At 34.3% G+C, this 20,170-nt stretch overlaps 2 protein-coding genes and 1 pseudogene across 8 annotated transcripts; all 3 read right to left on the reverse strand.

Annotated features, from left to right (window-relative positions):
* Window positions 1-3: 3 nt before the first annotated feature.
* On the reverse strand, window positions 4-20,071 carry LOC106326948 (U-box domain-containing protein 52-like). Of its 7 annotated transcripts, none has more exons than XM_013764925.1 (14): window positions 19,607-20,071; window positions 19,486-19,530; window positions 19,295-19,383; window positions 18,870-19,117; window positions 4,214-4,357; window positions 4,036-4,130; window positions 3,842-3,963; window positions 3,558-3,769; window positions 3,425-3,473; window positions 2,690-2,984; window positions 2,259-2,360; window positions 1,751-2,158; window positions 488-1,246; window positions 4-398 (listed from the first exon to the last, which is right to left on the reverse strand). In XM_013764925.1, exons 4-14 carry the CDS (start codon window positions 19,003-19,005, stop codon window positions 345-347), a joined length of 2,376 nt encoding a protein of 791 aa, XP_013620379.1. In that variant the 5' UTR covers window positions 19,006-19,117; window positions 19,295-19,383; window positions 19,486-19,530; window positions 19,607-20,071; the 3' UTR covers window positions 4-344. The 7 variants fall into 7 exon arrangements, with proteins under 7 accessions (XP_013620379.1, XP_013620378.1, XP_013620377.1 ...); XM_013764924.1 differs by having other exon boundaries at window positions 18,870-19,128; XM_013764923.1 differs by having other exon boundaries at window positions 18,870-19,128; window positions 19,260-19,383.
* On the reverse strand, window positions 15,029-17,661 carry LOC106323102 (annotated as a pseudogene).
* On the reverse strand, window positions 19,326-19,820 carry LOC106323859. The gene is made up of 2 exons (XM_013761911.1): window positions 19,486-19,820; window positions 19,326-19,383 (listed from the first exon to the last, which is right to left on the reverse strand). The coding sequence occupies exons 1-2, from the start codon at window positions 19,818-19,820 to the stop codon at window positions 19,326-19,328; spliced, it is 393 nt and encodes a 130-aa protein (XP_013617365.1).
* Window positions 20,072-20,170: the final 99 nt, after the last annotated feature.

A 20,170-nucleotide genomic window follows, 5' to 3' on the forward strand; every position in this document is an offset into this window, starting at 1 on the left:
AGTTTTTCTGAGAGTTACAGTTCTCTCTATTTCAGGCAAGAAACAGTTCCGAAGATTAGGATATATTAGTTTCATGTCTGCTTTTGTTTACTGATAAATATATTGTATTCCATTTAAGTAATGTCATTGTTTTAATACATTAGTGTGGCCAATCTTACAGATTATGGGTTTATACCCTTGATGGGTCTTATTATAAGCCATTACAATATCCATACTATAACAGATTCTCTAGGCTCTACCCTAACTTCTTCTTCAAGCTTCTGATGAACATCAAAGAAACTTGCCGTCTTTGTTTTAATTCCTGCAAATCTTTAGCGTTTAATCTCAACAAGATGATCCCAAAACTAGGATTGAGATTCTTCAGGTAGAGATTCTGAACTCGTTACAAAAGGATCACTCTGCAAGGAACAAACAAATATAAAAAGGTTACAAAACAACATAAAGTTCAAACATTTACGAGAAGTTTTAGATAAAGAACAAAACTCACAGATGATGAGATGGAGACTTGGCTAGTGTTAGCAGAGTTCCCGTGCCTTCCTGCATTAAACACATTCCCTAGACTCTCTTCACCAATATCTCTTAACCTATTAAGCTCAGGCAATATCTCTTTCCCAAGATCAGGTCTATCTTTCCTTCTTAACTCTGCACATTGAAGTGAAAGCTTAGCTAACGACATAGCTTCTTCCATAGGCCAATCCGGTACTGCTGGATCAAGCATATCCTTAAGTCTCCCTTCCTCTATCGCTTGTTCAACGTAATAAGTCAAACCCATTGGCTGTTTCCCTGTCAAGATCTGCAGCAGCATGATCCCTAGTGAATAAACATCTGATTTCACGCCTAACATTCCTGTCTGTTGATACTCAGGATCAATGTAACAGAATGTTCCTGCAGCTGAAGTAACTCGGTACTGTGTAACGTTCTCTGCTACTGCAGGGACTAATCTAGCTAGCCCTACATCACTGATCTTGCTGACGTAGTTGTAGTCTAAGAGCACGTTTGCTGGTTTAAGGTCTCTGTGGACAATTGGTTCAGGTTTGGTCTGATGGAGGAAGAGTAGTCCTGTAGCTATCTCAGCAGCGATTCTGAAACGTAGCTGCCAAGTAATAGGCGGTGTGTTGCCTTGCATGAAAAGTCTGTCCTCTAAGCTTCCTTTTGCCATGTATTCATAAACAAGGATCCCAAATTCGGGACAAGCTCCAAGAAGAAGCACCATGTTAGGATGCCTTATGCAGCTCAACACTTCAACCTGAAAAAAAACATTTAAAGATATGTTTAGGCATGCGGTTTTGAACCGAACCAAACCGAACCAAAATTTTCGGTTAGTTTGGTTACGAGTTTGATTCATTTCAGCAGGTTTATTAAAAAACTTTGATTTTCGGTTTGGTTTGGTTCAGTAATCAGTTAGTTTGGTTCGGTAATCAGTTAGTTCGGTTTTAAAAAAAAAAAAAATTGTTAACCAAATTTTAAATTGAATTAACCAAAATTTTGAACTGAATAATCCGACTTAACCGAAAATACCTGAATTTAACCAAATTTTTAACGAAATATAATCGAAACAAAAAACTTTGGTTTATTTTGGTAAAATTTTAAAAAACCGAACTACCAGAATACATGACCGTACCGAACTTTTTCCGGTTCAGTTCAGCTGATTTTACTCGAACCGAACTACCTAAATTTCGAAAACCCGCATGCCTACTCGATATGTTTGTGTAACGATGAAAACACTTTTGTAAGAATGTTTTTTTATTACCTCTTTTTGAAACTGTGATCTTCCTTGAGCTGCATCAGGGCGTAGAACTTTAACAGCAACACTTGTGTGATCAAGATAGCCTCTAAAGACAGGACCATAGCCTCCTTCTCCAACTTTTTTAGACTCGTCAAAATTTGAAGTGGCTTCTTCTATTTCTTCAACAGTGTATTTCCTATACCGAACAAATCCATGAGAGAATGAATCTGATTCTTTCAAAGCCGTCATTTCTACAGTTACTCTTCTCTTAGCTTCCACTTCTGCTAATCTCTTTGCAGCTTCTGCAGCTTCCAAGGCTGCTTTGGCTTTAGCTCTCTCCTTTTCCACTATTGACATTGCTGCTTCCTCTGAACTCTTTGCTTCTTCTAACCTTCTTTCCTCCTCAGTTCTGAGCTTTTGCAGGGCCGATGCCTAAAATATCAGAAAAACAACATTCAGTTTATATGTATTAGTCTCCTTCCACTACAATAAACAGGAGTTATAGAGTTCAATGCCTAGTGTATTTTATTACCTGTTGTCTAGCACTTAAAGCTTCTTTGCAGGCTGTACTATACATATCCATGGTTTGTTTGAGCTCTAGACGCAGCCTCTTCATTTCAGCTTCAATATCATCCTGCAACAAAACAAACAAACAAACACACATCTAAGCAAACATTCTAAATGAAATCTTCATGTTGATTCTGGAAGTAAATCACAATAAAATGCCACATCCTTGGGCCGGATGAATCTTTAGTAGATTATGATTTTTTCCTAAATGGAAAATGAAAATTAGGTTTTGAGGTTGTATAAATTCATTCACATAATAAATATATATATCCTAAAACGGGTATTTGCCTCTCTAAGTATTCTTTGTTTTCTTCGTGAATAATTCACGTTTCTTCACAACATTTTAAGAGAAAAAGAAAATAGTGAAGGATCTTGAGTAAAACTACTAGTACTAACCACGCCTTGAGATGAATATGAAGATGTTCCACCACTCTCTTCAGAGAATGTAGATGATTCATTAGGGAAACTAGGATCACTGAACTTAAACTCTGAGCTTGTTGACATTCTTGAACTCCTTCCAGATTCAGGAAAATCGTGAGTGAAGGAAGAGCGGTCAACGCTTGGTCTCCCTGAGCTGATGAAGGAAATGTCATGAGAGTCTCTATGTGAAGATGGACTAATGAATGAAAGGTCGCTATCTGAATCATATAAGTCTCCATATTGTTTGCCTTGTCGTCTCACTAGCGGTGATCTACAAAAAATTTATAAAATGTTCAAAATCTTTTAGACCCAATGTTTACTAGAATGATTTGTATAGGCCTAGTGACTAGGGATTATTCAATATCAAGGGACTAGACGTCAACGAATTATTTGTTTATTTATTATATATTATATATTTTAATTGATTAAGTTTAGTTATAAAATTATTTCGAAGAATTATAACAAATAGATATACAAAAACAAAATCAAACAAACTTGTGGACTTACACTGACTGATTTACATAAATTTAAATCAAATTAGACCAACTTAAACTACTTTAACCGATTTAAAATGGTTTAAACTGTTTAAATTAGATTTTTTAACATTGTTTTCGATTATGACCGATTTGTCGTTTAGGCCTACACGCTAAACCGATTTCTTTAGAACATTGACTAAAGACATCATTTTTTAATAGCTTCAGATGTCCTTACCGTATAGAATCATATTCAACTGATCGACGAGGCCTGGATGGCGTACTACCTGTTGGCAAAAACCAATGAAACACAAAATAAGAACAGATTCTGAGAATACATTTTTGGTTTTTTGTCAAGGAAGTAATCAAACCTGCAGAATGGCTATGATCATGGTGTTTTGGTGCTTGCTCAGGAGTGGTAGGGTGTTGATTGTCAAACTCAGAGAGCTGCTTTGAACTTTTATAAGGAGCAGGACGAGATGCATTTCTTACTGAAGCAATCTTGCCTTTTGAAATGACATAAACATTGCAGAAATCTGGAGCTTGCTTTGATACTGTTGTTGGCAAATCCGTTTTGAATCGTCTGCTCAGAGAATATTATATATATTCAAGACTTTGTTACAAAATATGAAAGAAGAAAGACTACAATATATACCTCATGAAGCCATTACGTGATGCAGCTCCAACGACTAGGTTTTCTATTGCGAAAGATGAAACATATTCGGTAATGGCTCTCACTTTGTCTATGTCTTCAAGTAATATGTCTTGACAGTTTATCTGCTCCAATAAATATATCAAAAATTGTTAAAAGATCCTAACACTAAAAGCATAGGGTTTGATTGTCAACACCTCTTTACGGGAACAGTAACAGTGGAAGGACACGAAGAGATCTTGAGCTAACTTCTCTGATTCCTGCTTCTGCTGTGGTGTTGCTTCTGCAATATCTACAGCATAAAAAAACAAAACTTAGGGTTCTTTCCGTCGAGAAGAACCCTAATAAATGATGAATGTGAGAAGTGTTTAGAACCTGAAGAAGAAGAAGAATGTGATTTGGAGAGGACATGAATGAGAGAGATGGTTTGGCCACGAGAAGCAAGATTTTCGATGGTCCATTTAAGAGCATGTTGGCTTCCTTTGTCTTTGTCTATTGCAACTGCTACTGAACCTTTTCCTGTATCTTTCTTTCCTCCGTTATTTGCTTTTGGTAGCCACATTATTTCTCTTCTATATATTTACTTATCCTTTTGAGAAATAATAACAAACAAAAGGATGGAAAAGAACAAATATCCTTTGAGAGAAAAAACTTCACTTGGATCTCAGAAAATGAAAAAAAAATGTTAAAAAGTTTTGATTTTGTAATGGGTTAGAGGATTTCCTCTTTTCTAACGGTTGTTATTTAAGGGGTTTTTTTTGGCTGATAATCTAATTTCAGATAGATTATAGTACAAACTCATTTGTTTGGTTTGACCTTTTTCTAATATTGAAAAGTGTAACAGATGGTGTAAATTTAAACGATCACATCTTTCTTTAATCACCTCTAGAAACTTGCCTTGCAATGGACGGTAGGTAGAAACAAAAATACTTTCTGGAACTTAAATATTTTAATAACTAAGATCGGGGCGGGCTATACTTTACTTGTAATCAAAATTATTATTTTTTATATGATTTGTGATTTGTGTTTTATGCTTAAATTTGCAAGAGATGTATATGAGATATGATATTTTCTTAATTTAAAATTAACCAAAAAACTAATTTTTACTATTAGCATAATTTTTTTTTTCTCTCTCTATTCACGCTACGGGCGTGTTAGTAGCCAAAAATACATAAATATATCAGTTAAAGAGTATTTCAAAATGTTTAGCTTACTTAAAATTTAAGGTGATATTAACTTTTATTGTGTATGTTTTGTTATTCTTTTTATAGATCATGATCATCTTAATATTAAAATGTTCATGAATACATAATAGTTTTACACATTTTCTTTGTTTATTCTACTATAATTATGATAATTTTTAAATATTTTTTAATACAAAAATCATATATTATATTTTTCTTATGAATATTTTTAAAATTTATGTCTTTGATATTATATTATTAATTATGTGCTAAAATATTATTTTAGGTTGATGTCAAATGAAACATTATTTTATATATATATATATATATATATATATATATCTATATATATATCTGAAACTATTGTTTTTCATATCGTATTAGTTCTAGTTGTTTTTTTCCGAAATAGGAGATACGGTTGGACGAATTTTCTTTCAAATGTGTCAACACTGTGACTGTTTTTTTTATTAGGTTAGCAGGCGCCATTTGTCGAGAAAAGAGTATATATGTTATGGAAAATGAGTGTTCTAAATAAGGCATAAGTTAGTGTTTGGACAAAACTACAACGCTTCAATTTCATGTAAGAACATGTTTAGTATTCCACACTCAGCTCATTCGTCCACCGTTCTCACTTTATTGTGATATATGCAGTAGAAGTATAATAAAAAAAATGCATTTTATGTATATATCAAAACTCAGCCAATTTTGGAGACACAAAAGCAACCAAGTTAAATAGAATTCACAGTCTAGTAGTCGGTATGGAAAATATGTAATTGAAATATACTCACAAATCACAATCATGCATACTCACACATGATTCTATATCCATAAGTGTCTACACTAACTGTTGTATCGTTGAGATCAGGGCCAACAACCTTTTAGGGAGCCACAGTAATGAAAAATCAACACCAAGATGTTGAAAATTATTATGAGCTAAAGATAAATAGATCTCTTAAAGAAAAGGTTCACTAAAAAAAGTCATCTCCCCTCTTCTATCGTCTTCCTCTTTTCTCTTCTTCTCTGTTTATTTTGTTTCTCTTCACATTTTTTCTGTTTCTTATCACTTTTCTGTCACAATCTGTTAAGTACAACCGTGAGCTTAACAAATTTTTTTCATCACCTTTTTGTGTTGTTTATTAAGAGAAATAAACTGATGATTTTGTTGGAAGAAAACCTTCATATTTATAATGGAAGATTAACACAAAGGAATGAGTGAAGGGATTCATTTGAATGTGAGATCGTGTGAGAAGTAGAGAGTAGGTATTAATGTGAATGTTAATGAAGATGCATGAACCAAGTTTATTTACGTAATAGCGCCAGATTAAAGAAGTCTATTCGGCTTCCAACTGACATTGATCGGAATCGTTCGTCACCGGTTGGATTTCTATTGACAGTTGACAGAACGAGAATTGTTGCTCGACAGCCACTTTCCATAAGTTTCGTATACAGTTTTTTTAGAGAAGATGTATTTGGAGCGTGGTAAACAGATAAAACCCATTAAACTCAAGAATTGATGAAACATTGACTTTTGATTGACCGTGACACGTGTCGTCACCACAGATTCCGAATTAGTGACATGTAATCTGATGTGGATGGCATATGAGTGAATGAAACCCTTCTTTATATATACACTAGGATCGACCCGCCCTACGGGCGGGAATTTGTAATAAAATTATTTTATATGATTTCATATTAATTTATAAAGCATTTAAAATCATTATAGAAAATGATATTATAGACAAACAAATAATGGAAATAATTTTGAGGTCATATTGTTATTTTCAATAAATATTTTTGGTTTGAAATAAAATGACAATAACCTTCATTATTTTTTATTTTTAAAGAATAAAAGATTAGCAAAAAATATTTTAGAAAATGTAATAATATATACACTATAATTATTTCTATTTCAATTTAATATAATACAAATATAAAGTTTAAATAAATAATACTAAATTTATTTTAAGAAGATTTAAATTTTAAAACACTTTTACACAAATTATTTCTTTCATGATAATAAATTAGTCTACCTCCAAGCTAAGTCATTTAAAGTATACTTGATAAAATAATTAAATCTCAATTTTAAAACACTATATATAGTTCAATAATATCATAAAAAAATAATAAATCATAATTTAACAGGAAAATGATGTTTCCGAATATATTTGTTTCAGATCATAATTATATCTGGAATGAAATATGAATGAAACTTTAGTGTTTTGCTGGTTATGTGTTGTAACTTATTATAGCTTTTGTTGAACTCGGTTTAGTAGCAAAATTATTTGTTAGGAATTTTTCTCATGCTATTTTAAAATATTGTTTTAAAGTAGTACTTTATAAATTAATGAAAGAGTACACTTCTATATTTTGACTTTAGTTACATACCACTTCATATAAAATAATTTATTGGAGGAAGTTAAATTGAAGCAAAACATAACTAAACAATGAAAAATTAAAATTTTATTTAATTTATTCTCAACTGAAAGTGATTTAATATATATTCATCATTTGTTTTTATTCTTATTTAAAATTATAGATTTATCTAACTAATAAGAAAATTGTCAATTTAATCATGTAATTATTTTACATTTTCAATACTGGTTTTGCATCTATTATAATAATAAATAAATAAAACTATTCGGAATTACAGTTAAAATTCAACACGTAATTGTTTTTCTCTATGTTTTTGAATACATTTTGCACATTTTCTTTGAAATCCATTGTTTTAAATTATGCAAAAAATAAACTTTAACTATTGTTTTTAATTCAACTTTTAACTTACCACATTACTATTTAAAGATTTACATTTTATTAAATTATCAAATAAACCATATCATCCAAAATAATTAAGACTTTTTAAAATCTAATTATTGTTTAGCATATCATCCATCTCTCTTTGTATTCAGAATTATCCAGCTTTTTATCCCTTAAAGCTTTCTGCTTCTTCTCCTTGTGTTTTTTTTCAAACTCCGGCTCCGATTCGCTTTTCTTCTCTATCTCATGCTCCTTACCAACCATCTCATCCTCCTGAGTCTCAGCTTCATCACTCTCCGGATGTCATGATCTGAATAGTGAACAAAATATGAAAAGCGCATCAGCCTCTGGTCTTTTTCAAAGGATCAAGAAGTTACTGATGATGAAAAAATTGTATTTACATAATTATTTTTCTTTATTATCTTTTATCATTTTATTTTTAATTTGTTTGTGGAAATCTTTATTATGTTGCAGTTGACTAAATTTCATATTACAATTGTTGAAACAAATTGAATGGGGATAAGTTCTATTTTATTATGGTTGTGTAGATATTTTCATCTGTTTGTTTTAATAGTCTACTTTTTTATGTGTTTTTTTTTCGGGGTTCTTTTATATTGGTCTATCTTTCTTACTGTAAAACTATATATATTTTCTATTTTCGTATCATTTCTGAAGCTATAATTGACCTTTTTAATCCAATACACCAATTCTATAAAACATTTTCTATTTTCTGGATGTAATATATCATGGTATTTTCTGTTTGAAGTAGTAACTGGCGTATTTTATCAACAAATCACACACATATATTGTATATATATTTTACCATTAAAACTTTTTAGTGAAAATATTTAAATTACTTTATTTATTATCAATTATAAGTGACATCAACTTTCACTAACAGTTCTAAATTGTTTTTGTTATTTTCTTTATTATTCTATTTATAAAATTTCTAATTTTTTGATCATTAAAATATTTAAATTTAAGTTTTTTTACTTTGTCCTTAATATTTGTTCTACATTCCTTATAGACATAATTATTTAAAAAATATATATAACTTTGTGACATATATGTTGATAATATTATTGATTGTCGAATTTATGTTTAAAAAAAATAAAATTCAATTAAATATTTAAAATATAAATATTTTTGTATAGCTAATATTATTAGTTATTAAAGGGCAAATCTCCAAAATAGCACATTTCTAAGTTTATATCACGAAAATAGCACTCAAAAATTAAAATGACCAAAATAGCATTTTATCTTTTTAATTTTTTTATTTTTCAAAATTTGAAATCTTATCCCCAAAACCTCATTTCTTAAACTTTAAACCCTAAACCCTAAACCCTAAATCCTAAATCCTAAATCCTAAATCCTAAACCCTAAACCCTAAACTCTAAACCATAAACCCTAAACCCTAAATCCTAAACCCCACCCTTTAACTCTAAACCCTAAGTTTGTGACTTTTGATAAAACATTAAGTGCTATTTTTATGACTTTTGACCTTAAGTGCTAGTTTGAGAACAAAAACTTGATTTAATGCTATTTTTGTCTTTTTCTCTATTATTTTTATGAACTATACTGAAAGAATTATTTCTAATTTATATTTTTTATTTGGTTTTGAGTTGAAAATATACACCTTTGTTTATTAAAATATTTATGGATGATGTGTTGTTCATACTGTTTGGTTGAACTAATAAGATTAAGAGGTGCAATTTCTTATAAACTTTTTAATAATTATTGTATATTTTTACAAAATAAAATTTATATTTTTATTCTAAACTTATTTTTTTGACATTTTCAAATAGTATGTAACTTTTAGAAATCAAGTTTAAATCCAAGCATAATCAAGTATATTACATATGTGGACATAAACCTGGAAATTGTTTTTATCTCTCTCGCATAACTTACACAATATAAGACCCAATCGTAACGTAAATGGCACATAAGTTGAGTTGTTTATGTTTTTTATTTAAGAGCCTTTTTCTGAAATATCCTAAGACAAAATCAAATTAAGGAGAACATGTCGTCCACTCAAATCTTATTGTCTTTTGTCCTCTCGATCTGTAACGGCGTAGTTCTAAACGAACTTTCAAGTTTATCTGAAGGGACTAACCTATGATCCATCGGGCTAGCAATTCATAGTTGGTACTCTACACAGCCGCACAATCCACTCCGTCTCCGCCGGCGATCCACTGGTTCCCACCTCTCGGCAGCGACGGCCATCAGATATAACTCTCTCGCCTCTCATCCCTGTTCGGAAACAACGAAGATATCGTCAGCGATGTCTCAGTGGCGTGTTGGTTGGCAACAGTTACGTCACTAACTCAGCCCAAACTTCATCTGAAAAATCAAATGTGAAGGTGTCGACTCAATATTCTCAAGATCGCTATCTAATTAAAACAACTACCTTGTCGTTCGTGAGCATGGCGGCACTGATTAGCTTTTCCATTTTTTTTTTACGTTTTGCGCTTCCCAGAACGGGTCATTACTTTCTCGATCGTGTTGCAATTGAAAGAGAATGGAATGTAGATTGCAGTGGTGAGAGTCATGGAAGTCGACATCCGTATTTATAGGTACAATTCTGAGAAACGTAAAGACGGTGGGGTTGGATAATTTACTGCATCCTTTAGTGGGAGGCTTAAGATTGTTGTCGTAATCAATTAAATGAGGCGTTTGCTAAGAGTCTCTGGAAGATAGGGTATGCGGGGAGACGATGATGACATTTGGATTTGCCGACAATGGACCATTCTCGAATACACGAGCCATAGAAAGATTCGTAGAAATAAGCCCATCCGATTGCCAATCCCATATGATTTCAGAATTAATGAAACGCAAAATTTTGTTGCTGGACAACCTCAGAAAATGACATTCTGTCGTGGATCCTAGGTGGCAGCCTCACAGGAGAGAGAAAAACTTCTTTTATAATAATATATAGATAGATAGATAGATAGATGTAATTTTAGTACAACATGAAACTTGATTAACGCGTATTTAATCTTCTGCATGTTATCGCATAAACGAAATCTTATAATCTCTATACTACTAAAAGAAGATCGTGCTTAACCTACCCTTATGATACTATGGCATATTAGTTACTAGGGTCGGCCCGGGCTACGCCCGGGATTTTCTTATATTTTTTGTTATATGTATGGTATTTATAGTTTTATATATGTATATATATGTGTGTGTGTGTGTGTGTTATAAAAATATATGCCGTTAGGTAATTTTAAAATTATTTTCATTGTTTTTTTAACGAAAATTTTTAATAATAAAAACTTTTTTGGGTGATTCAGGGTGTTTCAAAGAAAAAACAAAACTTGCTATTTTATTATTAAAACCTATGTATAACATAATGAGAAAAACGAATAAATAATAAATTTAATCTTTAGATATGGTCTGAATATTTTTTGGCCTTTCTTATTTATGTTTAATGTACAATAATTGTTAAAAATACACAAAAAAAAATTTACTTTGGCTTTGGAACCAATAATTTCATAATTTTAAGGGTTTTAGAACATTTATTTTTTGAAGTTTTTTCTTCAACCTGTCGTACATATATTTATTTATTTGTACCACCTATATTTTCAAATATATATATAATCAATTTTGAAAAATGGTCATAATCGTATTTGCATAATATTATTATTTTCTTGAACATAATAGTTATTAACAAATTATGAAGTGTGGTTAAAATTCTATATTATAGTTGTCTTTGGATGTCATATGATAATGCATATCATATGATATGTACTTTGACATTTTTCTTTTTAAAAAATTAATACAAATTCGGAATTAAATGTAGGTTTCAATACTTGTTATGCAATTTCTAAATTAACATATTTAAGTATTTTTATATGGTATATAGTTTAATTTAAACAATATATATATATATATTGAATATCTATTAAATGAGATTTTATATCCATATGATTTTATATCATTTATTTCTTGTTATAACAAAATAAAGTTAAATCACTGCTCACAAATTTTCAAGGTAGGATAATTTTAATAATTTTAGTAATTTATAGTCATTTAAAAAATTAAAATATAAGTTAGAAAAAAACTAATTTTTTATTATATAGTTAATGGAATGTTTAATTTTTTATAATATAAAATTAAACTAAAAATATGGAAAATACAAAATTGTTATCAAATCTTTATTAATTAAAATAATTAATTGTCATATATATTAATTATTTTAGGTAATTTTGTAGTATTTATTTTAAAAAAATGAAAAAAAGAAATTTTGTACACTACTAATCAATTTGATAGTTAGTTTAATAAAAATGCATAATATATGTTTAAATAAACCAATATATTTTTTAAAGATTCTAAAAATTATCTTAGTACTTTAAATACATAGTAGATGAAACAATAAGTTTACATTCTTAAGTGTGTTATAAAAAAAACTTGGAGTATAGAGTTTATTTGTTTTAAAAACAGTGACAAAAAAGTCTACAATAACCTGTTTTTTGGTGGTATGCTGTAATGTTTGACGGGCCACATGGATGTTATAATTAATTTCTTTTGTATCATATGATTTTCATAGATATTTATCTATTTTTTTCTTGTTTTATTTATTTTATCGTAGAGTTTAATAGTATCTGCTAAAGAGACGCAACAAAATGTAATGTATTAATATACATTTATTCTTTATACATTTTGTTTTTACTCTTTACAGCGTTTTGTTGGCTAACACATAGTTTTAGTTTTGTATAAAATGAATTTTACTATTTTATTTTATTTTGTCAACGAAAATTTCATTGATTCTAGCCCATTGGGAATACTAATTCTTGGGAATTACAACATTTGGTATGAGATTTTGAATTACAATAAAGGAGAAGCCCAAAAAATTAAAAAATTACAGCCCAAATTGGAGATGCATCCAGAAACCTTCCACGTTTGACAGTGATCTTGTTGACTCCACATCTCCAGGACACGCATCTAACATGCGTTAAGCAGCCATCACCGTGGGATTGCCGAGCGTCAGCGCCGTAAACTTGACATATCCAACTATTCAGATACCAAATATAGTGATAGCGTGAAACGTAGTTTCGCTATACTCAGCTCGCCGTTCGTAAAACAACGAGATGAAATCCACTCGTAAGAGATCGTGATTCAAGAATAATCTCCAAACGAAATGAATCAAGAGAATTACAGAGTTATATCAAGGTTTTTGAGAGAGTTTTAACAACTAAATTTCTGAATGAATGAATCTAACGATCTTTCGTCACTTTATATCTTCGTTGAAACTAACGAGTTACTGAGTCGACCCGCCACAACTCGTTAGTTTCGCATACCCCACGTGTCTTCTTCTCATAAGCTTCCTTCCCCTCCGTAACAACTTCTTAACCACCAATCTTTATACTCCAGCTGGCTCTTCATTTATTCTGTAACAAATCTCCCTGCTCGAAAAGAACTTGACCACAAGTTCTAAACGTCAAACGAAGGAAACTTTTTCTGCAAGTCATATAACCATTCCCATGTTGCCTCCTCCTCTGTCTCAATTACCCATTTGATCAAAACCATAGTAGCCGCCTTATCATGTCTCTTCACCATCTTTCTTCCCAAGCAACTCTCAGGTACACGTACTTGATCATCACGTATCACCGAAGGTAACTGTGTTGCCACTGCCGCATTACCAACAGATCCTTTGAGCTGAGAGACATGAAATACATGATGTATTTGAGAACTTGCTGGCAACTCCAATTTGTAAGCCACAGTTCCATGACAATCTAACACCTTGTAAGGTCCATAGTACTTAGGAGAAATCTTCTGAATAGGACTAACTACTACTGATTGTTGCCGATAGGGTTGCAGCTTCACATACACAAAATCTCCAATTTCAAACGACCTCTCACTTCTATGCTCGTCTGCATGTTGTTTCATACAGTGTTGAGCACGCATCAAATGAAACTTAAGGAGCAACAGCATCTTCTCACGTTCCTCCAAACTCTTTGCAACCACTTCCACCTTTGATTCGCCCGGTAAGTAGGGTAAATGTACTGGTGGTGTTTGACCATACACAACCTCGTACGGAGTAGTCTGAATGGCTGTGTGAAAGTTGGTATTATACCAATACTCTGCCAGTGGAAGCCATTTCGACCACATATGAGGTTTCTCACTCGTCATACAACGCAAATATGTTTCAACACACCGGTTCACTACCTCCGTTTGACCGTCACTTTGGGGATGATAAGCTGTATAAGTGTTCAAAGAACAGCCTTGTAGCTTGAACAGTTCCTGCCAGAACTCACTTAAGATCACCTTATCACGATCACTCACAATAGAACGAGGAAACCCATGAAGCTTGTACACATTATCCAAAAACACCTGCGCCACTGAAAATGTCGTATAAGAATGAGATAGTGCCATGAAGTGGGCCTCTTTACTCATGCGATCAACTACCACTAATATCACCGTCTTCCCATACGACTTTGGCAAGCCATCTATGAAATCCATAGAGATGTCAACCCACACCGCTTCAGGAATTGGAAGAGGTTGTAGTAAGCCGGGGTAAGCAGCTGTATCATATTTGCATCTCTGACAGACACTACAGTTTCGCAAATATGTTTGTATGTCCTTTGCCATCCCTTTCCAGTTAAAAACGCCTTTCACCCTCTGCATTGTAACATCGCGTCCTGAGTGTCCTCCTTGACCCGAGCTATGCAACCACTCCAGTATTAAGTCTTTAAGCTCTGTCACTGCTGGAACAACAATCTTACTCTTCCGTCTCAAAACTCCCTGCGTCCAAGAAAAATGCTTCTTCCCATTTGGTTTATCTTTCAACTCATCAATTATTTGTTTTACCGCTCCATCAGTTACATATGCGTCCTTAATCTTTTGCATCAAATCACATTCAAGGACAGTCATCGCCATATGTAACACTTCCGAACCTTCCACTCTAGACAGTGCATCTGCAGCTACATTGTCTTTGCCTTGTTTATACTGAATTTCATAATCAAACTCCAAAAGCTTAGGCAACCACTGTTGTTGTATTGGAGTATTGAGCCTCTGTTCGAGCAAGTACTTGAGGCTTCGTTGATCAGTCTTGATTATGAATTGACTCGTCAGTAGGTAGTGTCTCCACTTCTGAACTGCAAAAACCACCGCCAATAATTCCTTCTCGTAGATAGATAGAGTCAGTTGCTTGCCTTTTAGATGCCTACTGATATAAGCCAAAGGATGACCATCTTGCATCAATACAGCTCCAATTCCCACACCACAAGCATCCGTTTCTACTACAAACTTCTTATCAAATTGTGGTAATGCTAAGACCGGGGTAGTACAAAGTGCCTTCTTCAACTCTTCAAAGGCACGCTGTGCTTCCATGTTCCAAAAAAAACTGTCCTTCTTTGTCAATGAAATTAACGGTCTTGCAATGATACCGTAGTGAAAGACAAATCTTCTATAATAACCCGAAAGACCCAAAAAACCACGTAAGGTTTTCAAATTTTTTGGTACTGTCCATTCCACCACAGCCTGGATCTTGCTTGGATCCGTAGAAACTCCTTCTGCCTGGATAAAATGTCCCAAATATTCTACACGATCCGTAGCAAACGCGCATTTACTTCTTTTGGCAAACAATTGATTCTTCCTCATTAACGCAAATAACACTCTCAAATGCTCCAAATGTTCCTCCATATTTCTGCTGTAGACCAGAATATCAAGACAAACTTCCGCAAACAATCTCTGAAGACATCATTCATAAGACCCTGAAACGTCGCAGGTGCGTTTGTTAACCCAAAAGGCATAACAACATACTCATAATGTCCACTATGTGTTCGGAATGCCGTCTTCTGAATGTCCGCATTCTCCATACGCACCTGATGGTAACCAGCCCTCAAGTCGATTTTTGAATATACAGCAGACCCTCCTAACTCATCCATCAAGTCATCGATTAATGGAATGGGAAATCGATCCTTTATCGTCATGTTGTTAAGCTTTCGATAATCCACACACAATCTCCAAGTATTATCTTTCTTTTTTACCAAAACCACAGGAGAAGCATATGGACTAGAACTAGGCTGAACCGTTCCTGCTTTCAGAAGCTCTTTAACCATTTTATCAATTTCATTCTTCTGATATACAGCATAACGATATGGCCTCTGGTTCACAGGATTAGCCCTTTCTTCCAGTTGAATCTTATGGTTATGATTGACGCGAAAGGGAGGTAGTTCTGTCGGTTCTTCAAATATATCTTTAAACTCCTCTGTCAACTCCCCCACACTAGCTGGCATGTTACCCTCAACCGCATTCAGTGTCATTTCTTGCATATACTCCTCTTCATATGCGTATATCATATGCAACTGAATGTCATTCTCCTTGATATTCTCTAAACGCTTAGCTTTGACTTCTCTCACCGACCCCGCTTTAATACCGTGCAAGGTAATCTTCTTATTATCCCACTTGAACTTCATTTCTAACTCATGAAAGTCCCAAGTAATAGGTCCCAACTTGTGTAGCCATTGGACCCCCAGCACCATATCATGACAACCCAAAGGAATTACCATCATGTCATCGTGAAATAGATGGTTCTGAAAGTACCAGCTGAATTGTTTTACTTTGCCACTAATCGCAATCCTGCTTCCATCTGCCACAGCCACTTTAGAACGAGGAGATGGATCTACTCTGCACCCGAACAATTGCGCAATCTTCTGATCGATGAAATTGTGAGTATAACCCGAATCGATCAATATGTATAAAGACTTCTTCCCTTGTGTTCCCCGTACTCTCATAGTTGTGTAATCAGTGTGACCAGAGATCGCATTGATATATATTTGTGCAACTTCATTGTCAGTACTCCCCTCTGCACATAACACTTCTTCTGTCTCTACGATTTCTTCCTCCATCTCATCATATTCAAGTAAGAAAAGTTGAGCTTTCTTGTGTTTTAAGTAATGATCACGCGTGTACTTCTCATCACAATAGTAACACAATCCTTTAGCTCTCCTCTCACTCATCTCAGCACTCGTAAGAAACTTCCGCAAAGGTGGACCATTATCATTCCCTTTCTGACCTTCTTTAATCGTGACATTTTCACTCCTCAATGGTAACAATCCTTTCTGAGAAAGCGGAGCTGCTTGACCCTTTCCACCACTCCATGCATTATTGTTAAACTTCCTAGGATGAGCCTTCTCATATAGCCTGCCCAATACCAGACACTAACGAATGTTCTCAGGCCGGAACATCCTTATGTGCATCTGCGTATCCATTCTCAGCCCTGCCAAATACGCACTCATCAAGTACTCTTCTGACATCTTCAATCTCGAACGTATCAACTCAAACTTAGCATGATAATCCGTAATTCCTTCTGTTTCTCTAAGTTCTTTCAACTCTGCCATAGGATCATCCAGAATTTCATCAAATCTTTCTCGCAACAAATTTTTATAAGCTCTCCAATTCCGCAATATAGCTCTCTCTTCATCCTCCTGCATCAATGACTGATGCCATGTTGACGCAAGGCCATCGAAATGCAAAGAAGCTATTCCCGCCTTGGATTCCTCCGGTGCTCTATCGATATCGAAGAACTGCTCCACCTTCGTAATCCATTCTTTGAGCTTATAGCCATCAAAGCGTGGAAAATCGATCCTCCCCATTCTCGTCAAGCCAGAGTAATGATTCTGAACCCTAAGTTCGTGATGTATATCCGGGGTCGCCGATTCTCTCGGAGAATCAGCTCTCTGAGATCTGTCGCCATTCAGATATATTGTTCTTCATCATCATTTTGACCGCTTCGAACATATCGGCAATGCTCCGATCAATCTTTTCGTTTTGAACACTCGCATTCGCCTCCATCATCAACTGTAATTTGCTCACCACCGCATCTTCGACCTCCCGTAAGGTCGATTCCTTCAACGCTGCTACCGCTCGTGTTTCTGCCATAGATTCTGTTCACCTTAGCTGCGATTCCGAAGATCGTTGGGCTCTGATACCACTTGATAGCGTGAAACGTAGTTTGGCTATACTCAGCTCGCCGTTCGTAAAACAACGAGATGAAATCCACTCGTAAGAGATCGTGATTCAAGAATAATCTCCAAACGAAATGAATCAAGAGAATTACAGAGTTATATCAAGGTTTTTGAGAGAGTTTTAACAACTAAATTTCTGAATGAATGAATCTAACGATCTTTCGTCACTTTATATCTTCGTTGAAACTAACGAGTTACTGAGTCGACCCGCCACAACTCGTTAGTTTCGCATACCCCACGTGTCTTCTTCTCATAAGCTTCCTTCCCCTCCGTAACAACTTCTTAACCACCAATCTCTATACGCCAGCTGGCTCTTCATTTATTCTGTAACATATAGCCCTCCACTTTAATCAGGCGGAGACAGATCCTGACACAAAGATAACATAGAGAAATCTGGAGAAACCTAGTTCCAAAATCAAAGGAATTGTAAAAGAAAGTTATGATTTTCGATTTAGAAGAGAAGGAGAGGAAAGGATGCCACTTCCCGAACACACCTAACAGAATGTTGCTGATTCAGATGGATTTGATGTTCTACCTTTACTCTCTAATGAAGCTCCCTTAAACGCTAAATCTTCATTTTCTTCTGGACATGTGTCGTCTTCACCCAGAAATGAAAGCAAAGAAAGAAACCAGAGAGATGATTTCGAGATGAAAAATCCTAACATATTTATACCCGAAATCACACCAACGCATTGAAGACCTCATCACGGCTGATCGAATTAATGGAGGAGTTATCACGAAAAAGCCACAAACTCGAACCGTTTCAGAGATCTATGAGAAGTTCAGTAGTTGCAAAGTCGCCGCATAAGGAAGGGAAAAGACGAATGCCATTTCTTCGCTGCATTAGATCTAGGGTTTCCAAGAATGGACCGATGGGCCTCAGACAGAATCTGTAATTCATAGCCCAAAAGCATATACAGTTGCCCAGACACGAACTCCCGATATCACAAAAACGAAGCCCATACATGATTTCGTTTTAATGGAACGTGGACACGTGGCGCGCCAATAATCATTGACTTTTCTAGCTGGAATCCTAGATGGACAGCCTAGGAGAGAGTTAAACACTCCTTTATATATATAGATAGATAGATTTTGTCACTGTATTTTCAAAAAGAAAATTACCTTTCAATAATGGTATATTGGTCAAACCATTTTCTGGCAATCTCCAGCTATATGGCCGACTTTTCCACAGCTGTAACATGTTCCTTGTTCTCGGCAAACTTGAGCTATATGGCTGACTTTTCCACAGCTCTAACATGTTCCTTGTTCTTGGCAATCTCAAGCTAGATGACCAAGTTTTTTTACAGTCTTGACATTTTCCCTTTTATTGGCAATCTAGAGCTATATGATCACCACCAAGACACCAATACCTGTGATGACCCTTCATGACACATTGACAACAATATCTTTGGTTAAGCTTATAAATGTTTCATTTAAATCGAGTTTATAAACGTGTTTAAAATGAATTAATATGTAATTTTATCAGACTCCACAAAAAAAATCTGAATATACATCAGTTCCTTTCTCCACTGTTTCTTCTTACAAACCTTCTTTTGTTTGTGGTGTGGAAGTAACATTTCAAGGTCCGTAGTCACCATCTCCTATCAAGTTGCAAATGTCCGAACATTCCACTAAGCTACACACACACAAAGCAGCAACAAGAGTACTCATGAACTCATGACTCCTATAGGTTAAAGATTCATGCTGAACAACAAACTTTATTTATTTTTAATATTACCAGTAATTACAGCTACGAAATCCTTGTTCGAATACCACAAATGGCCTTTCCATCATAAGAGAAAAACCACCAGTAACGAAAAGCGAGTGAGAAAGAAAGAAACAGAGAGAAAGAAAGAGACCTTCTGATATTGAGCGGTCCTTCTCCATCTCCACTGCGAATACAAATGCTGACGCATTTAACGGTGCACTTCTCTGCGTTGTTGGATTTGGTCGTTGTATCCTCTGTTTCTTGCTGTCTTCACCTGATAACATTTGCGGTACATTCGATAGGGTCTCACCGTCTTGCGGAGGAGGAGGAAGAATCTCTGCAGAAGCTACGGACACTGGAGCCATAATCGTGGCTGCTATGGCCCCAAACGCCGCTGTGGATATACAAACTGTCGCTGCAGCCGATCTAGTCACCCAGCAGCTATGACACTGATATCTACTACTTCGGTTGTTCAATAGATTCAAACGGTGGAGAGGAGACAGAGTGCGTTATCATTACTTAACTGGTTCTTTTGATCTCATCAGATTCTCTGTCTCGTTTTCAAGACAAGGTTAACCTAGTGGTTCTTGTTGAACCCTCTATCTTGTTTAGACGCTTGTCAATATCTAGTGGCTTGGAATTTAGAAACTTTTCAGACTTCCACTTATGCCAGAATCTTATGCATACATGGGACAATATCACACAATTTAAAAAA

Source organism: Brassica oleracea, chromosome C2 (genome assembly GCF_000695525.1).
Source record: "Brassica oleracea var. oleracea cultivar TO1000 chromosome C2, BOL, whole genome shotgun sequence".
Classification (NCBI taxonomy): Eukaryota; Viridiplantae; Streptophyta; class Magnoliopsida; order Brassicales; family Brassicaceae; genus Brassica; species Brassica oleracea.